Here is a 21,937-nt window from a genome sequence, read left to right as displayed (position 1 = left end):
ATGAACAATCCTAATAAGCAAGCTGAAATAAAATGGTTCTTGCACCTCAATAAAATAGGACTTTTTGGTTTAGTAGAAACAAAGGTTAAGATTCACCAGTTTGATTCTGTTCTTAATAACTTAGGACAACACTGGCAGGGTGTTAATAATAATATGCATCATCCTGGTGGGAGAGTTTGGGTAATTTGGGCTCCTCATATGTTCAAAGTGCAAGTTATTGACTGTTCTTCTCAACAAATCACATCTGAAATTACTGAGATTGTTACTGGTGATAGGTTTTATTTTACTGTTGTTTATGGGTTTAATGAGGAGTCTAGCAGGACGCAACTTTGGTCAGAGATGCAGCATATTAAGGATCATAACTCACTGCCTTGGTGCATTTGTGGTGATTTTAATGTAGTGTTAAATTACTCTGAAAGGTTGGGTAGTCCTGTTAGTGGGGAGGAAATTGCTGATTTTAGGCAATGTGTGGACTATTGTGACATAATGGACATCCAAGCTCAGGGTGCTTTTTTCACTTGGAACAACAAGCAGGATCCTTCAACTAGAGTGTTCTCTCGTCTTGATAGGTGTATGATTACTGAGGACTGGATGCAATTATATCCTGATAGTTATGCATATACTTTATGAATGAGGGCCTGTTTGACCATTCCCCTATTGTATGCTATAGAAGGAAGGATGCTCAGCCTAGGAAAGCTTCCTTCAAATATTTTAACATGTGGGGTATGGATGTTGATTTTAAAACTATTGTTCAAAGAGAGTGGGATAACTATGTTCCTGGGATCACCATGTATCAAGTAGTTACTAAATTGAAGAATTTGAAGCAACAACTCAGACTACTGAACAAGAATAGATATGCTGACATTGAGAAAGCTGCTGAGGTTGCTAGAGCAAATCTTGATGCTTTACAGTCTCAAATGCATAGGCAGCCTGGAGATCATGCTATTATTCAGAAGGAAAAAGATGGGATGAAGCTCACTGATAAAATTAACATTTGCTGATGATTTCCATTTCCATCCTCTATTTGCTGATGATTTGCTCTTATTTTCTAAAGGAGATGTGGTGCTATTCAGCTTAATCATCTATTTCCTGATTTCCATTTCCATCCTCTATGTGGTGCTATTCAGCTTAATCATCTGCTATTTGCTGATGATTTGCTCTTATTTTCTAAAGGAGATGAGCTTTCAATAAAGTGGCTTTTAAGATCTTTTGCCACCTTCTCTATGGCTTCAGGGCTTTGTCTCAACAAAGATAAGTCTGAAATATATTTTAATGGGATGACTCAGGGTGCTATGGATTCTATCCTACAAGTATCTGGTTTTAAAAGGGGTGTGCTTCCTTTTAAATATTTGGGAGTGCCAATTTCTTCTAGGAAGTTAACTAAGGCTGATGGGATGAAGCTCACTGATAAAATTACTGCAAGGATCAGAGCCTGGGGTGCTAAACATTTATCCTATGCAGGTAGACTAACTCTTGTGAACTCTGTGCTCTCTGGGTTACATTCCTATTGGTCCTCTATCTTCTTGATTCCCAATGGTATTCTTAACAAAATTGATGCTATTTGTAGAAATTACCTTTGGGGGGGGGGGGGTAAGGATACTTATGTGTCTGCTCCTAATGTTAAATGGGACAGCTGTTGTACCCCTAAAGAAGAGGGAGGTCTGGGTCTCAAAGCTACTAAAGTTTGGAATAAGGCTTTACTGGGCAAATATGTTTGGTGGTTGGCTACCAAAAAAGATCACTTGTGGGTGAGGTGGGTTAATCATGTCTATATGAAGGGTTGTGAGTGGACTAAGTATGAGCCACCTGTTGACTGTAGTTGGTCCTAGCGTAAGATTGCTCATCTACTCAAAGTTTTTGCTCCTGCTTACTCTTCTGGAACTTGGCTTGATAAGGATGTCCCTTATAAGGTTATGGATGGGTACAACTGGCCCAGGCCTGCCCAGCCTAAAGTCAGTTGGTTTCGTGCTTGCTGGAATACTCTTAACATCCCTAAGACTTCCTATATTTACTGGGCAGCAATGATAGGCAGACTCATGACTAATGACAGATTGATCAGAATGGGGAGTAATGTGAACCCTGACTGTAACTTGTGGGGCAGCAACCCTGAGACACACAATCACTTATTTTTTTTACTGTTGCTTCAGTGGACAATGCATCAGTATACTTCAGCAGTACCTGCACAAGTCATTTCCTGCTACTGTTTTGGCTAGTTGGTTTGCAAGACATCATGGTGGTACTAAATTGCAGAAGAAGATTATTTGTGCTGCTCATGTTGCAGTTCTATACGCTATTTGGAGGGCTAGGAACAAGGCTAGAGTGGATAAGCTGGTGATCAAGCCTGAGTATCTGGTCAGGCATGCTCTTAAAGATGTGATTGCGAGATTCTGGGCGAAGAATTCAGGAGCCATTTCTAATAGAGAAGGGGCCTGGTTGGCCTCTATTTCTTTTTAAATTCTTGTTGCTCAGTTTCTTGTATATTGAGTTGGTTTCATAACTTGCATAGCTTTGTAATTGTGGGAGACTCTATTCTTTAATTTATATATACTAACCTTTCACCAAAAAAAGGTCGCTTGTGTGAAAGGTTCCAAGGGTCTAACATGTGTCCAAGGTCAGTCAACAAGCAGTCAATGGGTCCCTAACGGGGCGGGTATTACAGTCTTCCCCCCTTAAAAAGAACTTCGTCCCCAAAGTTCAACTCATCACCTTCTACAACCCGAAAGTGTATTCTAAGTCAAGATAACTAACAACCACCCAACCCAAAAATAACCACTATAACCATACTCCATCATACCACCGAACCTCCTATGCCGACTAATCATCATCATCCTCTCATGCGAACATACTATCAAACACAACTCCGTCACGAGTCATCATCCAAACGTTAACAATTGAAAAGATGCATACATACAACCATTACTTCCATTTTACTACACAAACTCAACATCATACAACACCAAACAAGTTCGACGTAAACAAGTTATTCAACCAAATTCGTATTTTCATACAATACAACAACTAAATACTCCACACATGATTAACCATTTAAACAAAACCTTGATTATTTCAAAAGAACAACAATTAAATTACTAATAATTTGCTTTAAAAGACGACATTTTTGGCATTTTCACGCGTGATATTACTCTTCCCCTATTAAAAGAAACTTCGTTCCCGAAGTTCACCTTTAAGATGAGTTATATCATGATAAAACGAAAATCACAACATATCTCTTGACATTACAAACTGATCATGGATTTATGTTATCATGTAATATTGAAATAACAACACAAAACAAATTTGTCATGCCCAACAATACCGCCCGATATATATATATAGAAATTAGAAGTAGTTCATCCATGTAACATCATGACGAAATGATTACTAAACATAACCGTCCCAAAATGAGTATCAAACTATTATATAAACTTAACAACTGCATAGAATGATAATTAAAGAAGATTAGTAACCACATAGAAGTATAATTACCGCATACCATCTTGATACCACTCATACATAAGTATAAAACACAAGGAAATAACCAACGATCATGACAACGACATATAATGTCCACCCAAAACACTCCCATGACCCCAGGTAACACAAGTGAAACGGTTTTCATCTTAAAGCAGAGGTACTCGATCGAATTAAGAGTACTCGATCGAGTACAGAGTTGGGTACTCGATCGAGTTAGACATACTCGATCGAGTATATACATATCAGAATGCTCATTAAAATGCCATATACATGGTACTCGATCAAGTTGAGGGCACTCGATCGAGTATCTTCAAGTCATAATGTCCTCAAATGCGTGACAAGTAAAGAAACATACCTAAGTTCAGGGTTTCATCCCCGATATCATTATACCTACACCAAGTTTATAAAATCCAAACACAAAGTACGGCCTTATGGCCAATTACAAATCGAAGTAAAATCCAAATACCAACAAAACAAATGTAACAATCCAATCATAAGTCCAATAAAACAAGCATAAAACAAGAAAAGATCATTCGAGGTCACCGCCTCGATCCTCCTCCATATCATCATCTCCTCCTGCTCTCGAGGTGCCAGCACCTGACGCGCCACCTCCAAACCCTCCTCCGGTAGCTGCTCCCACTCCTAGGTCTCCTCCACTCCTACACGACACTAGGCATCCGTAAGGGTAGCTCTCAGGAAGTCCCCATGTAGTCGGATCCACCCTGTAGGAGTGAAAGACACCATTATCATTCCCCACGTCGCGCCACCAAACCGGTTGGGCCAGGTTGGTCCCCACACCCTGAACATAGACCATCTCGTGAAGGTTCCGGAGCACCAAGGCGTTCGACACTCTCTCTGTGAGCTTACTCACCTGCATCTGAGGGCTAAAGGAAGAAGGGTAACATGGATACTGGTACTGAGGAGGTCCCTTCTGCACAAACTGAGACTCCCCAACCACCTCTCTCGCTCTCCGGGGTCCTCTCCCCTCCCTGGGCACCTGGTCCCCCCTCTTTGCATGGTCTCCCCCGAACGGCTCAGGCATCTTCTCCCGAAGGTCATCAATGATCAGGTACGTCTGATCGGGAAGGGCAGCCTCTGCACTACCAGGGGCAGCCTCAGTCAATGGGTCGGTCACAGATAGGTGGTCTGGGTCAGGCACTCTCATTCAACTCCTACCTCGCACTCTCCAAGCTAAACCCTCATCATCCAAAACCCGCAACCACATCTGATGAATGAAGTAGGCCTTATCCAAGGTCCAGACAATCGGGGTCAAAAGTTTGAGGGCCGAAGAAGCCTCAAAACTGGTCAACCTCTCAGCTAGACGAGTGGCGATAGCACCGCAACTGAGGTAACGGGTCGAAGACTTTGCCATCAAGGCTAGGCTAGCACACATGGTCGGATTCGGTTTTGTTACTCGTCGTCAAAATTTACCTAGACCAAAACAATATTTATAACTTTGCAAACTACTCTACTCTTAGGAAAGAGGTAAGTAAAGGTCGGATCCTAAGGGACGGGTATTGATGTAGTATTTTCGATTGAAAATGGTTGTGTCTAAGGGTGTCACAATTTGGGTTGAGGTAGGAGATCAACTAAACTAATTAATAATATAAAAGCAAAGCAATGAAAGCAAGCAAGATGATTAAAATGTGATGTAAACAATTGATTAAAAGAACTAGGGTGTCATGGGTTCATAGGGGATTCATGGGATTTGATCATACAAGCATGTTCTCTACTAGATGCAAGTACTTATTGTTGTGATGGGATCGAGTTAGTGTATATCTTACAATCCCTAAGAAGGTTTGGGTCCCGGAGCCGAATCGATTAGATTGTACAACACCTACAAGTCGACTTAATCCTTCCTATCCAACTATATGCATGGTCTAATGAGACTCGAGTTGGTTTATGTCTTACAAGTCTCATTGAAAAGATAAGTGATGGGTAAAAAATGCAAGGATTCATAGGCTCGCATTTCATCAAACATAACATGTGCATAAGTTGGAATCACAACAAGCAAGCAAATTAATTATGAAAACATATTAGATTAAGCATGAATCAATCCTCATGTTCGTTTCCCCTAATTCCCCATTAACCCTAGTTAAGGAAACTACTCACTCATTATCAAGTTTAAAATGCTAACAAGGTTGTCAATCATACTAGCAAGGCAAAACATGATGAACAAATGAAGATGATTAACAATAATTAAAAAGGATTAAGAGAGAATTATACCTATAGAGATGATTCCAAATAATAAAGCAAAGAATAATAGAAGTACTTGATGATTGATAGAAGGTTTTCAATCCTCCAAATAAACCCAAATAATCTTCTAATTACCCAAAATAAATGATGAACAATAGAGAAATTAAGGAAAGATTAAGAAATGAGATTTGTATTAATGCTAAATTAAGAATTGATTACAAGATTAAGAGAGTATTGAGACTTGATTAAAATAAGATTAAGATCCTATTAAGATGACATGCTAATCTAGGTAGTACAATGGGGTATTTATACTAGAGATTAGGTACAAGGATTAGGGTTACTAAGGGCTTAAATGACTATTAAGACCCTTAAGAAAAGTTGAGGAAGTGCTCCTCTCCAAGGAGATGCTCATCTCCGTTTTGGTAGTCTCCAAGAAATCTGCTCGTCCCTAGCCTCTAGGCAGTAGGCACGGTGGGTTATGCAAGGGAATCTGAGTGGATCAGGGGAGAGACGCTCGAATTTGTTGGCAGGGAGACGGTCGGATTCTGGGCAGGGAGACGCTCGGATCCTGGGTCGGCACTTCTCTTTTCTTCTTTCCTCAAAAATCCTCGGGGATCTTGTTGGGGATGCAAGGATCCTTTTATCATTGCCCAATCTACTTTATTATCTACATAGGCCATCTAGTATCGTCTTCGCTTTGATGCTTCGTCATTGAATTTGATCAATTTAGCTCCATTTTGCCATGAAAATGCAAGGTTTGCACTCCTTTCCTACCAAGGGAACAAAACCTCAAAGAATATGCAAAATGGGAAACTAAAGATAGTAAATGACCCAATTATGCACTAAAAAACATAGGAACGAGGCTAATTCGGGGACTAAATATGCTTAAATATGAGTCACATCAAATATCCCCAAACCGAACATTTGCTCATCCCGAGTAAAGAGGTGACAAAAACTAGGACCCTTATTCAAACTAACCTACTAATATAGCCGATGTGAGACAATTAGCGGGTCTCACTCCGTCCCTTCAACTCACAATAAGACAACCATGAGGTAGGATGCCTTCTTGCAAGGCAAGGTGGGGCTTGCCAAAATGGCGACACATCCAAGCATTTAAAGCACACAAAACAAGTAATGGATGCATCTACAAAAATGAATAGCCACTTTCCTCATCTAAGTGGTGGAAATTATCTAAAGGGGAAGCAATCTAAGGGTACACATTCCATTATAGATATGGTTTCTTCAAACTACCAAGCCTAGAAGGATACCAATAAATCACCTCCAAGTTGTGTCAAGTTAGGGTACCTTTGTCCTCAATCGTTAAATGCTTTCGTTAAGAGTAGACTCCCTATGGTATTAGAAACACTAGAGGATCACGAAATTCCCCTTCTTGCCTAGATAAGAAGAAGGGTCGTCCCCTCTCTACCATGCACAAAAGTGGATACGATGGAAAAGGGATCAATAGAACTTGAGTTTCATATGGGACTTTGCTTTTTGTTGTTATTCCCCTCCCCCCCCCCCCCCCCCACCCCCCCAATTTCTTGTGGCATTAACATTTTGAGAACATTTCTTTTGCCATTTCTTTTGATGTTTGGCATTTTCAACACTTGACAATTTCAACTTTTTGCATTTTCTTTCGAAAATTTTCAAATTCACCCCATTTGTAGTGAGGGTGCTTATTTTTGAAGCATAGGAGTTTTCATTTTGTTACTCCTCTTTTCTTTTGATGCAATTGCAAACTTTTTGACTTTCATTTCATTTCTTGAACTCAAATTTTGAACAATTTTTGTGCCCATTCCCTTTGATGACAAAATGTGGTAGAACATGGATGATGGTTGCATGGTTTCAAGGGTCACCTTGGAATAAACGGTAGCCAAGCAGTTATCACACCACAAGGTACTCTTGACTAGGCCTTAATCCGTGGGTCAAAGGATAGTAGCATGACACATCCTAGGGTGTTTTACAAGTATTCTAACAAGCAAAGTCTTAAGAAGAAAAAGTATCTACAGGGGCCTTATATACACTTGTCAAGCTTCCCAAATAGATGGTTTCACAAAATGTTTCCTAAATGCAACTATATGCCATGATGCAACTAACATTTATACAACCTAATGCATATGATTCTACCAACTAGTATGTCAAATAATCTAAATGCAATCCTAAATTCATATTGTTTATACCGCATCAATCAAAATAAAGCCACATAGTCATTAACATAAAGAGGAAAAAGGAGATTGGAAAGATTATACCATGCGGTCTTCAATATCCTCATGTCTCGGATGTGGCGTAGTCGATCAATGTGAAAAAGGATGAACAAACACAATATATACAAGACTACACTACAAAGGAAATGAACATTTTTTTGGATTTTTGAATTTTTCAAATTTTTATGGTTTTTATGATTTATGAAATAAAAAGGCATGTTTTTGTATTTTTCACAATTTTTCAATTTTTATCATTTTTGTTTTAAAAAGTCATCTTAGAATTTCCCATCCCCACACTAGTATGGGCATTGTCCTCAATGGCCAATACGATAGGAAATTATGCAATCTATATGAAAATGCATGATTTCTAAGCTAAATGCAAACTATATGACATATAAACAAGTGATGCAACTAACCTATACTATATGATGCATGATTTTTTTTTTTTTTTGTTGAAGAGCATAATTTAAATTAGCTCCCAACACATATGCATAAACTTCCCCAAACCAAAATAGACATTATTTCTAATGTCAAAAATTGGGGGAGTTCATGCATAAAGATGCTATGCATGAAACTACAATTGTCATTTTGGATTTTGAATGTGGGAACAATAAAAGAAACACCTCAATTATTGTAGGATACGAGTCATAAGGGGGGTAATGTTGATTAATGGACCGAATTGGGTCGACGAGAGAAATCCGAGTTCAATAACATTAGGAGCGAGGAATTAGGGTTGAATGTTTAGCCAGGTGTGAGTCCTCTAGATGATGCTAGGACTCAAAAATCATGATCAAGATAAAAATAATATGAAAAACAAGAGAAATAAACAAACCTTAAAGGAGGTCTAGGAAACTCACAAAGTAATGTGGCATCCTCCCAAGAGCTTGCTAATCCTCAATCTTCGCCCATGGCATCATCACTATCATCTCCATCATCATCAACCTCTTCACTAGAATCAACCTCCATAGATCCGGAGTTATCATCACTTGCACTTGAACTTCCTTCCTCTTCCTCACTACCCTCTTCTTCTTCACCTTCTTCATTTTTTTCTTCATTTTCTTCACCTTCTTTTCCACCACTCTCAACAATAACAACCTCCTCTTCACCCAAGCTAGCACCCCTAGAAGCACTAGGAAAGAAGACTTTCCTATCCGCCCAACTAAGCAAAGGACAAGATGGGTCAAGAAGCCCTTGCCTAGCTAGATGTAAGAGAAGCGGATATTGTGCTCTATAAGCATCGACTTTATCCTCATAAGCTTAATTGTGCATTTGTTGCATCAAAAGAGTCAAGTAGTCATTCCCCGCCTTAACATTTTCGGGTTGAAACTCATGGTAGGTGAATGGGTAGGGTGGAGTGATAATAGAGGAGGAGGGCTCGGCAATGTCCTCCCTTTGATGTTGTATAATGTAATCGGCTTCCTCAGAGAGTGGGAGAAGGTAGTGTGGCCTATGGACATTTAATCGGCAAATTTTGTTCGGTAAAGTGAAGGATTAGGCATCTTTTGTTAACCACCCAAATTTGTCGTCAAGAGTATCATTCTTGACCCATTTGAATTTTTGAACCATGGTGGCTAGATCAATGATATGGCCTCCCTTAACCGGTTTATAGGTGTCATCCTTGTTGAAGTTCCGGTTGAAGTGTTTTGCCAAATAAGTTACCAATCCTCCATTAACAATAAAGGCCGTACCTTTCTTGCCATGATCGATATTGAGCCACCTCTCAATTAAAAGTTGAAGAATGTTGTACCTCTTGGTGAACTCTCTACCAATATTCAAGGTCGACTCGAGATAAATAAAATCAAGCTCGGTGAAGTGGTTTGTTCCCTTTCTAGCAATCAAAGTATGCCCAACAACCTTATGCCACACCCTTATGCCCGGATGATGGACATAAAGGGCACGACAATCATGGTAAGATGTAAAATTTCTCCCGGTAATAGCCTTCCATAAGGGAGCGGGATCATATTTGGTCAGGGGCCTCTTCATATAAGTTGGGTCATTGCTAATGCCAAAAACTTTACCCAACTCGTCATAAGACATTTTCCTATCAACATTCTCAAGGTGGAATTCAATGTTTGTTCGAGTCTCCACCTTTGTAACTTTCAATGAGCTTAAAAACTCCAAGGTGAGGGATGAGTAGGTCAACTCTTGCATATTAAACAAAGTAAGCAATCCCATGGACTCGAAGAAATTCTTTGTTTGTTCTGAGACACCCAATTTAGTCAAAGTCTCTTGGCATATGAACTTGGTGGGTAAAATAGATTTCTTAGCAAGAGATAAAAATTTTCTTCCTATGGGCATCGGATGCGAAAATTACCTCCGGATAATCATCTAGTTTCTCAACAACCGGAGTAGAAGTAGTAGTTTCCACCATAGGAGGAGTAGTCTCTTGAATCTCCATACTTGCACTTTGAACCACCAAAGCCTTTGAAGCTTGTAGAGCTTGTTGCCTTTTTGAGAGATTCTTCTTTGGAGGTGCCTTGCTTCCACCTTTTGTCCTAGCCATCTTCTCCTTGTATGTAGTAACACCAAAGGGATGCTTGATTTCTTCAAGTTTCAATAAGACCCAAATCGATTTAGGATAGTTGAATTTTGTCTTGTATCCTAAAAATCGATTCAAACTTTGAAGATTTTGGTGTTTTAACTGCTTGTTGTTGACAAAGGAGTGATTTGTTTGAGTTTGGAATTAATTTGGATGAATTTGGTTGAGAAATTTGATTTTTGTGGATGGAGGGATTGAGGGTTTTGAGGGTTTTGGAGATGTTGTTGTGTTTTGAATGAGTGAAATGAAATGGGAAAGGTGGGGTTTTAATCCCGTTGGATTTGAATTACACGGGAGACGAGCGGATTACGGGTCGGGATGCTCGGATTACGCGATTTGCTTTAAAAATAAGACCGTGTTGAGACGAGCGTCTTCTGAGGAAGACGAGCGTCTTTTTGAAGGGAGACGAGCGGATTTGCTTGAGGACGCTCGAATTCCTTGTCAGGAGGAAATCCCAAATTTTACCAGCAGTAAGACGAGCGGATCCTTGGTGAGACGAGCGTCTTGACTGAGACGAGCGGATTCTACGTGGAGACGCTCGGATCTTCAGTCAGACCAAAATTTTTTCTTTTCAGCTCTCTCAGGACGAGCGTCTTCTTCCCAGGACGCTCGGATTGTCTTTCAGGACGAGCGGATTCTTGTCGGGCCGCTCGGATTGTCCCTCTACCTCACGAATTCAGTTCCATCCGTGGGCATTTCATAACCCGTGTCATTTACTCTTCATTCCTTTGGTCTTCATTGTGGGGGCACTACGAAGGCTTGGATAGCCTAGGCAATTACTATCCCCATACTATGTCAAAACACTACACATCAATAATCATATAAGTCCCTCCCTCACTTTCTCTCGAAATGATGAAAATCTTGATCAAGGCATAAAAATACAAATCCAAAATTGACAAAAATGCAATACAATAAGTAAAGTGCAAGTTAAGGGGTTAGAATATTTACAAATGGTGGTTTAGGGAGGACTCCGCCAAACTCTCATCCATAAATGAGATGTCAAGGGGGCATAGCCAAGGTGTTGTTGATGTTGCTCAACAACTTGAAGAAGTAGTCGAAAGCTTGTTCATTGTCATGATAAAGATCCTCAATAGACCTTTGCACATGTTGTTCTTCATTGTGGTCTTGGGTCATAGCATTACCGATATAGGGATTGAATATCCCTTCAAACTCATCATCCCAAAGACTGCATACTTCATCTACTTGTTCCCCAATAATATCACGAGTTGACAAGAGCAACTCTTCTTCCTTCTTGTCATCATGGCCAATGAGGCCTTATTCTTCTCTTGTCATGAGTAGTGGTGAGCTATTCAAGCTCTCATTCTTGTTGAAACATTCTTGCTCTTTGGATGGAGCATCTTGGAGATTACCCATTTTCTTCTTACATATGGGTGGTGATTCTTTGCCCATATCTTGTTCTTTGCATTGAGATGCCAACTTCTTCCTATCACTTTCTCGGCTATAATGATCAACCATGAAACATGGCTCATGTTGTCGGGGAGCTCTCATTGTCTTGTCAAGATTAAAAGTGATTGTTTCATCTCCCACTTCGAGTGTGAGCTCTCCATGTTTCACGTCAATCACCGCTCCCATGGTGTGTAAGAAAGGTCTTCCTAAAGTGATAGGAATGTTGGAATCCTCCTCCGTATCAACAATAACAAAGTCCACCGGGAGAAGAACTTGCCAATTCTTACCGGCACATCTTCCCATACCCCTAAAGGTGTCTTCGTTGATCGATCCGCCATTTGAAGTGTTATATTAGTGCAATTAAGCTCTCCCATCCCTAACCTTTTGCACACCGAATATGGAATGACATTCACACTTGCCCCAAGGTTACATAGAGCTTTCTTGATTGTGGTGTCGCCAATGGTACATAGAATAGAGAAGCTTCCCGGATCCTTTAGTTTTGGAGGTGAACTTCCCTGTAGGATGGCACTACTCACCTTAGTGAAAGCAATAGTCTCAAGTTTCCGGATGGATTTCTTCTTTGTAAGAATATCTTTCATGTATTTCGCATAGGCCGGAACATGATTGATTAATTCCTTAAATGGAATTCAGACTTCCAAGTTCTTCACAATCTCCATAAACTTCCCAAGTTTTTCATCAAACTTAGGATTAGCCTGACGACCTGTAAATGGAAGCCTAATCATAATAGGCTCCTTCTCTTTAGCCTTCTCTTCATTCTCCTTTGAAACTTCTTGAATGGTGATGGATTATTCTTCTTTCTTAGAGTCTTCAACTCTTTCCTTGTCACTAGCATTCACAACATCTTCATCAATGGGCCTATTCGGCCCTTCATACCTTGTACCACTCCTTAAATGGATGGCACTCACCGACTCTTGTCTTGGGGGATTACCTTGAGGTGGTAATTGTCCCTTTTGTCTTTGTGAACTTGAAGATGCTAATTGAGACATTTGGGTCTCCAACATCTTTGTGTGAGCTAGTATGTTGTTAATGATGATGTCTTTTGCTTGGCTATCCTTTTGTATTTGAGTGAAAAATTCTTGTTGGTTCTTTTGCATTTGAAGGACCGCTTTTTGAACATCAAAACCTTGGTCATTTGTTTGATTGTATGGAGGTTGATTTTGATAACCTTGGTTTTGATTGTAAAAGGGTCTTTGAGCTTGGTTTCTCATTGGAGATAGGGTGTATGATGTTTGAGGGTTTTGAACATTTTGGCTTTTGTATGAGAGGTTGGGATGGAATTTGGTGTTTTCATTGTAATAGTTGGAATAAGGGGTACCATTCTTGTATGCTTGGAAAGCATTCACTTGTACACTTGTTCCCCTACATTCACTTTGGTCATGTCCCAAAGTTCCACAACTCTCACATACTCCACTTGGGATTGATGAAGATACCACCATGGCATTCACATGTTGCTTAGGTGATTTGGAGGCCTCTTCAAGTTTAGCCATAGCCTTCTCAAACTTCAAATTAATGGTGTCAATATGAGCACTAAGTTGAGCACCCAATTGAGTAATAGAGTCCACTTCATGCTTTCCTCCTCTAGTAGCCTTCCGAGGTCTACTATATTGCGAGTTATGGACAGCCATTTCATCAATCTTGTTACATGTTTGATTATCGTCAACTTCGGTAAACATACCATTTGATCCCATATTGAGAATGTTTCGGGAGTCTTCATATAGACCATTCCAAAATTGTTGTACAAGCAACCACTCGCTAAGTCCATGGTGTGGACAAGATCGCCAAGTATCCTTGAATCTCTCCCATGCTTCATATAAAGATTCCTCATACCTTTGTTTGAACCCGGTGATTTGGGCTCTCAACATGTTAGTCTTCTCCGGAGGATAGAACTTTTTGTAGAAAGCAAGTGCCAATTTCTTCCAAGAGTCAATACCAAGAGTAGCCTTATCAAATCTCTTCAACCATTGTTTCGCGGAACCAATCAAATAAAAAGGAAATAAGACCCATCGAATTTGGTCTTGAGTCACTCCGGTTTGATAAATCGCATCACAATAGTCACAAAAAGTCTCCATATGAGAATGAGGGTCTTCACTAGGCATCCCTCCAAATTGACTTCTCTCAACTAATTGTATAAATGTGGATTTTGCGATGAAATTACCGGTTAAGTGTTGTGGTGTAGGAGTACCATTTGGTAGGTTCTCCTCGGTTGGTACGGAATGTGATTAAAATTTAGGCATTGTGGGTTGATTTTGTGGTTGGTTATGTGCTGGGTTATCCTCTCCTTCTCTTGCGAAAGGGTTGATGAACTCAATGTTATTTGGTTGAATGTCCACAATCTCACCAATACCTCTCAAAGTATTTCTAGCAAGTCTTCTATTGTTGGTCAAAGTTCTTTCAATTTCAAGATCAATGGGTAACAAGTTACCTTGTGATCTCCTAGACATGCAAAATATCAAACAACTCAAAAACAATTAGAACAAACCTTGAGGAGTTTGACTTCCCCAAGGTAAAGAAATACACAACTAAAAACAATCAAAGAAAATAAAATCAAGTTAACACCGTCCCCCGCAACGGCGCCATTTTTGGTCGAATTCGGTTTTGTTACTCGTCGTCAAAAGTTACCTAGACCAAAACAATATTTATAACTTCACAAACTACTCTACTCTTAGTAAAGAGGTAAGTAAAGGCCCGTCCGTATTGATGTAGTATTTTCGATTGCAAATGGTTGTGTCTAAGGGTGTCACAATTTGGGTTGAGGTAGGAGATCAACTAAACTAATCAATAATATAAAAGCAAAGCAATGAAAGCAAGCAAGATGATTAAAATGAGATGTAACAATTGATTAAAAGCACTAGGGTGTCATGGGTTCATAGGGGATTCATGGGAATTGATCATACAAACATGTTCTCTACTAGATGCAACCACTTATTGTTGTGATGGGATCGAGTTAGTGTATATCTTACAATCCCTAAGAAGGTTTGGGTCCCGGAGCCGAATCGATTAGATTGTACAACACCTACAAGTCGACTTAATCCTTCCTATCCAACTATATGCATGGTGTAATGAGACTCGAGTTAGTTTATGTCTTACAAGTCTCATTGAAAAGATAAGTGATGGGTAAAAAATGCAAGGATTCATAGGCTCGCATTTCATCAAACATAACATGTGCATAAGTTGGAATGACAACAAGCAAGAAAATTAATTATGAAAACATATTAGATTAAGCATTAATCAATCCCCATGTTGGTTTCCCCTAATTCCCCATTAACCCTAGTTAAGGAAACTACTCACTCATTATCAAGTTTAACATGCTAACAAGGCTGTCAATCATACTAGCAAGGTAAAACATGATGAACAAATGAAGATGATTAACAATAATTAAAAAGGATTAAGAGAGAATTATACCTATAGAGATGATTCCAAATAATAAAGCAAAGAATAATAGAAGTACTTGATGATTTATGGAAGGTTGTCAATCCTCCAAATAAACCCAAATAATCTTCTAATTACCCAAAATAAATGATGAACAATAGAGAAATTAAGGAAAGATTAAGAAATGAGATTTGTATTATTAATGCTAAATTAAGAATTGATTACAAGATTAAGAGAGTATTGAGACTTGATTTAGATAAGATTAAGATCCTATTAAGATGACATGCTAATCTAGGTAGTACAATAAGGTATTTATACTAGAGATTAGGTATAAGGATTAGAGTTACTAAGGGCTTAAATGACTATTAAGACCCTTAAGAAAAGTTGAGGAAGTGCTCCTCTCCAAGGAGATGCTCATCTCCGTTTTGGTAGTCTCCAGGAAATCTGTTCGTCCCGAGCGTCTAGGCAGTAGGCACAGTGGGTTCTGCAAGGGAATCCGAGCGGATCAGGGGAGAGACGCTCGGATTTGTTGGCCTCAAGACGAGCGTCTTGGCATCGGGACGCTCGGATTCTGGGCAGGGAGACGCTCGTCTTGGGCAGGGAGACGCTCGGATCCTGGGTCAGCACTTCTCTTTTCTTCTTTCCTCAACAATCCTCGGGGATCTTGTTGGGGATGCAAGGATCCTTTCTTCATTACCCAATCTACTTTATTATCTACATAGGCCTTCTAGTATCGTCTTCCCTTTGATGCTTGGTCATTGAATTTGATCAATTTAGCTCCATTTTGCCATGAAAATGCAAGGTTTGCACTCCTTTCCTACCAAGGGAACAAAACCTCAAAGAATATGCAAAACGGGAAACTAAAGATAGTAAATGACCCAATTATGCACTAAAAAGCATAGGAACGAGGCTAATTCGGGGACTAAATATGCTTAAATATGAGTCACATCAACACACTATCGCCGGGGCACTGTAAGCAAACCGCTTCTCCTGGGTGGGGTTAAGGTAGGTATCAAAAACACCACCTCATGTGAGTTAAGCTTACTCACATCCTTCCTCCCGTATAGAAAACAAGTCAAGGATCGGAGAAAGATATTTAGGGTCATGTGCTGAACATCATTGATCAGCATGGCACTCAAGGTCAGGACAGGTCTACCGGTAAACAAAGGCAAGTAACTACTAGCACCACACTCGGTCGGGATATCACTAAGATATCTCTTCTTGGCCCAGGTAAGCCTCAAAATGATCGGAAAACTGGTCAAGGGTCAGATAAAAGCTCGTGTTCATCAACCGAAAACCACCATCTTCCCAGCCACGTCATAGGTAAAGGAACTCATAAACTAAAGGGTCAGAAAGGCATACGAATGCTTCCTCAAGTGATATAACCCCTCCAAACCCAACACCTCAAAGATGTGAGAGACATCTACCTCTATCTTTAACTCCTCTAAAACAACCGGATCTATGCACCTTGTGGGTCTCGAGGTGCGGTCTAGAAAGCTAACAAAGGCATCCCTTTGTTTGAAATCAGCAAAGATTATCGTCGGATACCCAGGTACCGGCGGAACAACGGGTCCTTGCCTCCCTTCCCCCACCTCTTCCGCGGCGGCGGTGTTAGATCGGGTCCTCTTGGTCTGTCGTGTAGCAGCAGTTTTTGGCATATCTTTCAACATAGTTTAGCCACACATCGGCTTTTACAAATTCAAAATAGAAATTTTCAATTGTCACATACGAAAAAATGATGTTTAGGATGGATTTTCTTGCCAAAACACGTATAATTTGAGAGCAAAACATGGTTTTAATATTTCCTCTTACCCTTTGCAATCTATAAAAGATGGTTCAAACTCTAAAAATACGAAGTTTAAGCAAATTATAGAAGTAATCGGGCTGCATTCCTACCAAAACTAAACTTAATAAATCGATTATTGCAATAAAAATTGGAACAAAGTTTCAGCTTTGTGCACTCAAAAGACGGAGTTTTAAGGCAAATTTTTTTGATGAAATTAACCAAAATCAAGCACCAAATATGATACTACTAGCATCCCTTACCCTTTTTCAACACTTTAAGATGAATTTGATGAACAAAATCGAAAATTTGGGGCAAACCCTAGAAAAATCCGGGTTGATTATTGTCACAAATCGGGTTTAACTTGTAATTCCTAACATCAATAACAATGATTCAAGGTAGTTTCTATCAAAATCCAATAATTACAACACAAAATTAAGGTATAAAAACCGAATTTTCAGAAACTCCAACACCAACACATGCTTCAAATTGCTTTAAAATCAAAGAAAGGAGTAGAAATTTACCTTGAATTAGTTTGCAAACGAACTAAACGGATGAACTAGAAGGATTTGGGAAGAAATCAAGCACAAATTCCACCAAGATTTTGTAGAGGAAGAAGTTTTATGAGAGTTTTAGGTTTTAAGAAGAAGAAATAAGAAGAAAAGAATGAGAAGAATTAAAGATATAGGCTCGAAAATTTTTAAGAAACCCGTGTACTTTAGCAGCGATACTCGATTGAGTACCGACTCGATCAAGTTAGGGTTGCTCGATCGAGTTTTGACGTTGGCAGAATTAACATTGATTCTGTTTTCTAGAAAACTAGATCGAGTGACCCACCTTCTCGGTCTAATAAGGCCTACTCGGTCGAGTACTCCCTCATACTCGGTCGAGTAAGTCAAAATACTCAACGAAAGATTACGAATTGTTTGGTCGTTCCTGCAAAACAACAAATCGTTCAGAGTCTAAGGCATGCTTGGGACTCGTCACTAATTATCTCTATATTAATACTATCGATTATCATTACTTTACATATAACACAAGTACCACAACTAAAACTTTATAATTCTACTCTATTACATTCCATACAACATATGATTCTACCATTACGTACTTTAATCCATATATTCACTCATAACAGTGACGATATTCTACCTTGTTCATCTGCATAGCAAATTCTTCAACACAACACAACATGTCATACAATCTATCAAATATAGCAAATTTGTAAACCAATTACCAACTTTCATGTCAGCACATATCCTCATGTATACTCCCAACACATCCTACCGTCCATCCACATACTTACGCATACACAATTATACAAGCAATTACGTACCACATGTACTATCATCTACTCACATGACATTACTTCTATACATATATCTTGCACATTACACACATATGCTCATGCAATTCCCGACTCCATATCCCCATTCGAAGTGACTGACTTAAGCATATTGGGGTTAGGATTTTTGAATGAGGGCGCCTTCTCACCCAAAATAAAACATTCAAGGGGCTCCCAACACACATACAATAGGTTCATTTTATTAGACTCACTACGTTCATTATGTTTATTGCTTACAGGTTTCAAAATCGTCGCTCTGATACCACTTTGTAACACCCCCATCTACCAAGGAGCCTTAACAAGACCTTCCCTAGCTGATACGGGCATTACCATCTCAGTTGCCCGAGGAATAGTATATCATAACGTCAATAAAAGAACTGATTAAGTTTATTCCAATTTAACTCAACAAAAGAAAAGATACAACTGATGAATAAACAACTACGGTGAGACTATTCCATGCCAAGACTCGGTGAAAGAGTCGTCCCTCCAACGCACCCAGATAAGCTCCACATATCAACACCTTCTAAGACTGACTGCTCACCATAATGGATCACGGCAGACACATAACAAGAAGAAAGACAAACAAACCACACAAGGTCAGTAACTGAAGACAACATTCAACAACCATAGAACAACACAAGTACAATCTCCAACGTCAATACTCTACCAGTCATCTGACTAACACAAAGGTATAGTCCTGCCAGATTACCAATCGCAACCGGTAATCCACACCGCCAGTGGGGACCGTAGCTTTACCACCTAAGCCCCGCTCAAACCACAGAGCGAATAACCCATGTCCATTAATGTGCACATCCCCCTTGTGACGTGAACCACAAGGGGCGAATATAATCAAGGGCGTGGAACCATTCCCGATGATGACTCCACTCAGCCGAGGGCGCACCTTGCGAACCACAGACAATCACAACCATTCACAAACAAAAACACCACGCGTCACACATGACAACTAATCAACAGTACTGAGTAGGAAAACTGTAGATACCCGTATCTGTCGATATTGGAATTTACAGAAATCCCGACAAAACACCCGATGATGATAGGACACATGTCTACTTACATCGCTTGTTAGCGGATTCCGTTTTGTGATGCAGTACAAGCGTTATTTGACGGTTTTATAACTTAAATAAAATTTAAATTATTTCGAAATAAATGTAATTTATTTCATCGATTTTCATATTTTCGAAGTTTATTTAAAATTTAAGCTTTTATAATTTATTTGAAAAATAAATTATCGTTCAAAGTTTTTATTTTAATTTATGAGATATGTGATGGTTTCACTTTATCGGTTTATCTTTAATGTGAAAAATTAATTTTAAAGCGGTTTTCAAGTGATTTTTTCAAGCGATATTTAACTCGATTTTAAGACGGTTTTTTAGCTCAATTTCTGGACGGATTTTGGCATGATTTTCGAGGCTTGCTATAACCCAACCCATCCCCCCCATACATCTCAGGTTCGAACCCCCCCTACCCACACTTTCCCTTCCCCTATTCCTTTCCAAACCCGACACCCAACCCCCCCCCCCCCTTTCCCCTATTTTTGCCCGAGCCCAACACCCAATCAAACACCAACCAAACACCCACCCGACCCATCCTACACCATATCATCACCTTACCTATTAACCCAACACTCAACCCAGCCCATGCCCACGTCCAAACCCGCACTAAAACCCGCACCCAAACCCGTATCCATACTCTGTTTTGACGCATCAAAACAGGGGAAACCGAGCTCCTTTCGAGCTCTATCCAACCATGGACGTAGCCAGAACTGAATCCTAGGTGGGGCCGAAATTAATCTTTTCGTCTTTGACTTAAATATGTCGACGAAATTAAATCTCTTATAGTACATGCTATTTGTTTTCGATAACACTTATCTCCTCAATATGTCTCGAAATGTATGAATAAAAAATTACAAATTATTAAATAAGTATTATATGAAAAATTTACAAATTATTAAAGAATGTGTATGGAACAAATAAAAAAAATAGCGTAAGAGTAAGAACTTACAAGAATAATGTTAAAAGTTATAGAGTCAACTAATATAAAGGTATAAAGCTTTGATAAAACAATCAAAGGAATCGTAAACCCACTAATGAATTCTAATATAATAGAGGAGAGTTTCAATAGATGGAAAAAAATAAAAATAAAAGAATGCATATATGTAGAGTCGAACACTAGACCATTAGATGGCATATCCTTATTAGAACTGCTTTGGCCAACTGTGCCACTTGACCAACATGTCATATTTGTTGTTTTCTAATACATATATCATTTGTAGAAAGGACCCCGGGCCATGGCCCGGTCTGGCCCAATCCTAGCTACGTCATTGTATCCAACTCCTACTCCATTCCCTATCTTTCCCTACTTGCTCCCCAAGTAAAGAGAGATATTTCCCTCCTATAACCAGCTCACGCAATCCTCCCATAACCGAAAACAATCTCTGAAATCATATCCTTTCCATAACCAACATATCTCCTTCCATACTTCATATCTTTTCCAACTCTCTTCCCCCTTCCACAAGCCAATAATATACAAGCCAAATAACTTAAACCTAGCATCCATACCCCGTTTCCTATAAAAACCAACCCCCACACACCTTAACACAGGACGAAAAAGAGAGCACACACACATACACGATTTTATATTCGAAACCCTAGCAAAATCCCCATCAAAATCACGTTCAAAAGCAACCCTAAACTCCTCTCCTACCCAGAAACAAAGCATAAGGTTCATACAAAGGATTAGATGAACATTAGAGCATCGATTTGCTCTCTTGATCGTGTCTTCCCGCGTTTTGGACAGCCACTTTTCTCGTCCATTTCTCTTTGTATTAAAATCTTTTTTGCTTCTATTTCTTGCTAAAGTTTGTATCTTTTAATTCAAGAATTCCAAAACATCTTTCGGATTTAGATTTGAGCAAGAAACGAAGTCACAATCTTCATTTGAAAATCGTTGTACAAAGTACAACATAAATCGTGTTTTTAACTCGTGTGGACAGCACCTGTTCTTACTCGTTTTTAATAATTTCAAAGTTCTTTTTACTTCTGTTTTTGCTAAATTTCGAAACTTTGGAGCCTAAGGATTCCAGAACATCTTTCGGATTCAGATTTGAGTAAGAAACGAAGTCACAATCTTCGTTTGAAAATCGCTGCACGAAGTGCCTTTTTACGCGAGAAAGTTAGTTTATTTTTCGAAATTGTTTTCGTTAAATTGTTTCAAAAATTGTTTTACGATCGTCGAAGACGCGCCTTCTAAGTAACACTTGCATACGGGATCCCGAGTGGTGTCCAAGTCTACATGTAAGTTGAGGGTGCACAAAATCCCGTCTCAATTCCTTCCATTCACTCGTGTGGTACACGGCCATGTGGCCTTTCTATTTCGTTTTTTTATCGTCTTTTAATTATCATTTCATTAGTTAATGTTTCATAATTAGGATGTAGATGATGGATTAATTGATGTTTAGAATAGATAGTATGTTAATCATATGCTTAGTTTTTCATTTATGACGATAACATGCTTAGTTAGAATAATTAACATGTTTGATGAAATAGTTTACAATTGTATCCTTCAAAAAAAAATAGTTT

At 39.3% G+C, this 21,937-nt stretch overlaps 1 protein-coding gene and 1 non-coding gene across 2 annotated transcripts; both read left to right on the top strand.

Annotated features, from left to right (window-relative positions):
* On the top strand, positions 1-630 carry LOC141651421 (uncharacterized). The gene has a single exon (XM_074459135.1). It carries the CDS (start codon positions 1-3, stop codon positions 628-630), a length of 630 nt encoding a protein of 209 aa, XP_074315236.1.
* A 12,966-nt stretch (positions 631-13,596) lies between these two features.
* LOC141654511 (small nucleolar RNA R71) lies at positions 13,597-13,703 on the top strand. Its single transcript, XR_012548069.1, has one exon. It is a non-coding gene; the product is annotated as a small nucleolar RNA R71 (small nucleolar RNA).
* The last annotated feature ends 8,234 nt before the right edge of the window (positions 13,704-21,937 follow it).

This window comes from Silene latifolia, chromosome 4 (assembly GCF_048544455.1).
Source record: "Silene latifolia isolate original U9 population chromosome 4, ASM4854445v1, whole genome shotgun sequence".
Lineage (NCBI taxonomy): Eukaryota > Viridiplantae > Streptophyta > Magnoliopsida > Caryophyllales > Caryophyllaceae > Silene > Silene latifolia.
This window is presented reverse-complemented; position numbering and strand designations above follow the sequence as displayed.

Coding starts and splice junctions, on each gene's coding strand:
- LOC141651421 (XM_074459135.1), top strand. CDS start 1: ATGAACAATCCTAATAAGCAAGCTGAAATAAAATGGTTCTTGCACCTC.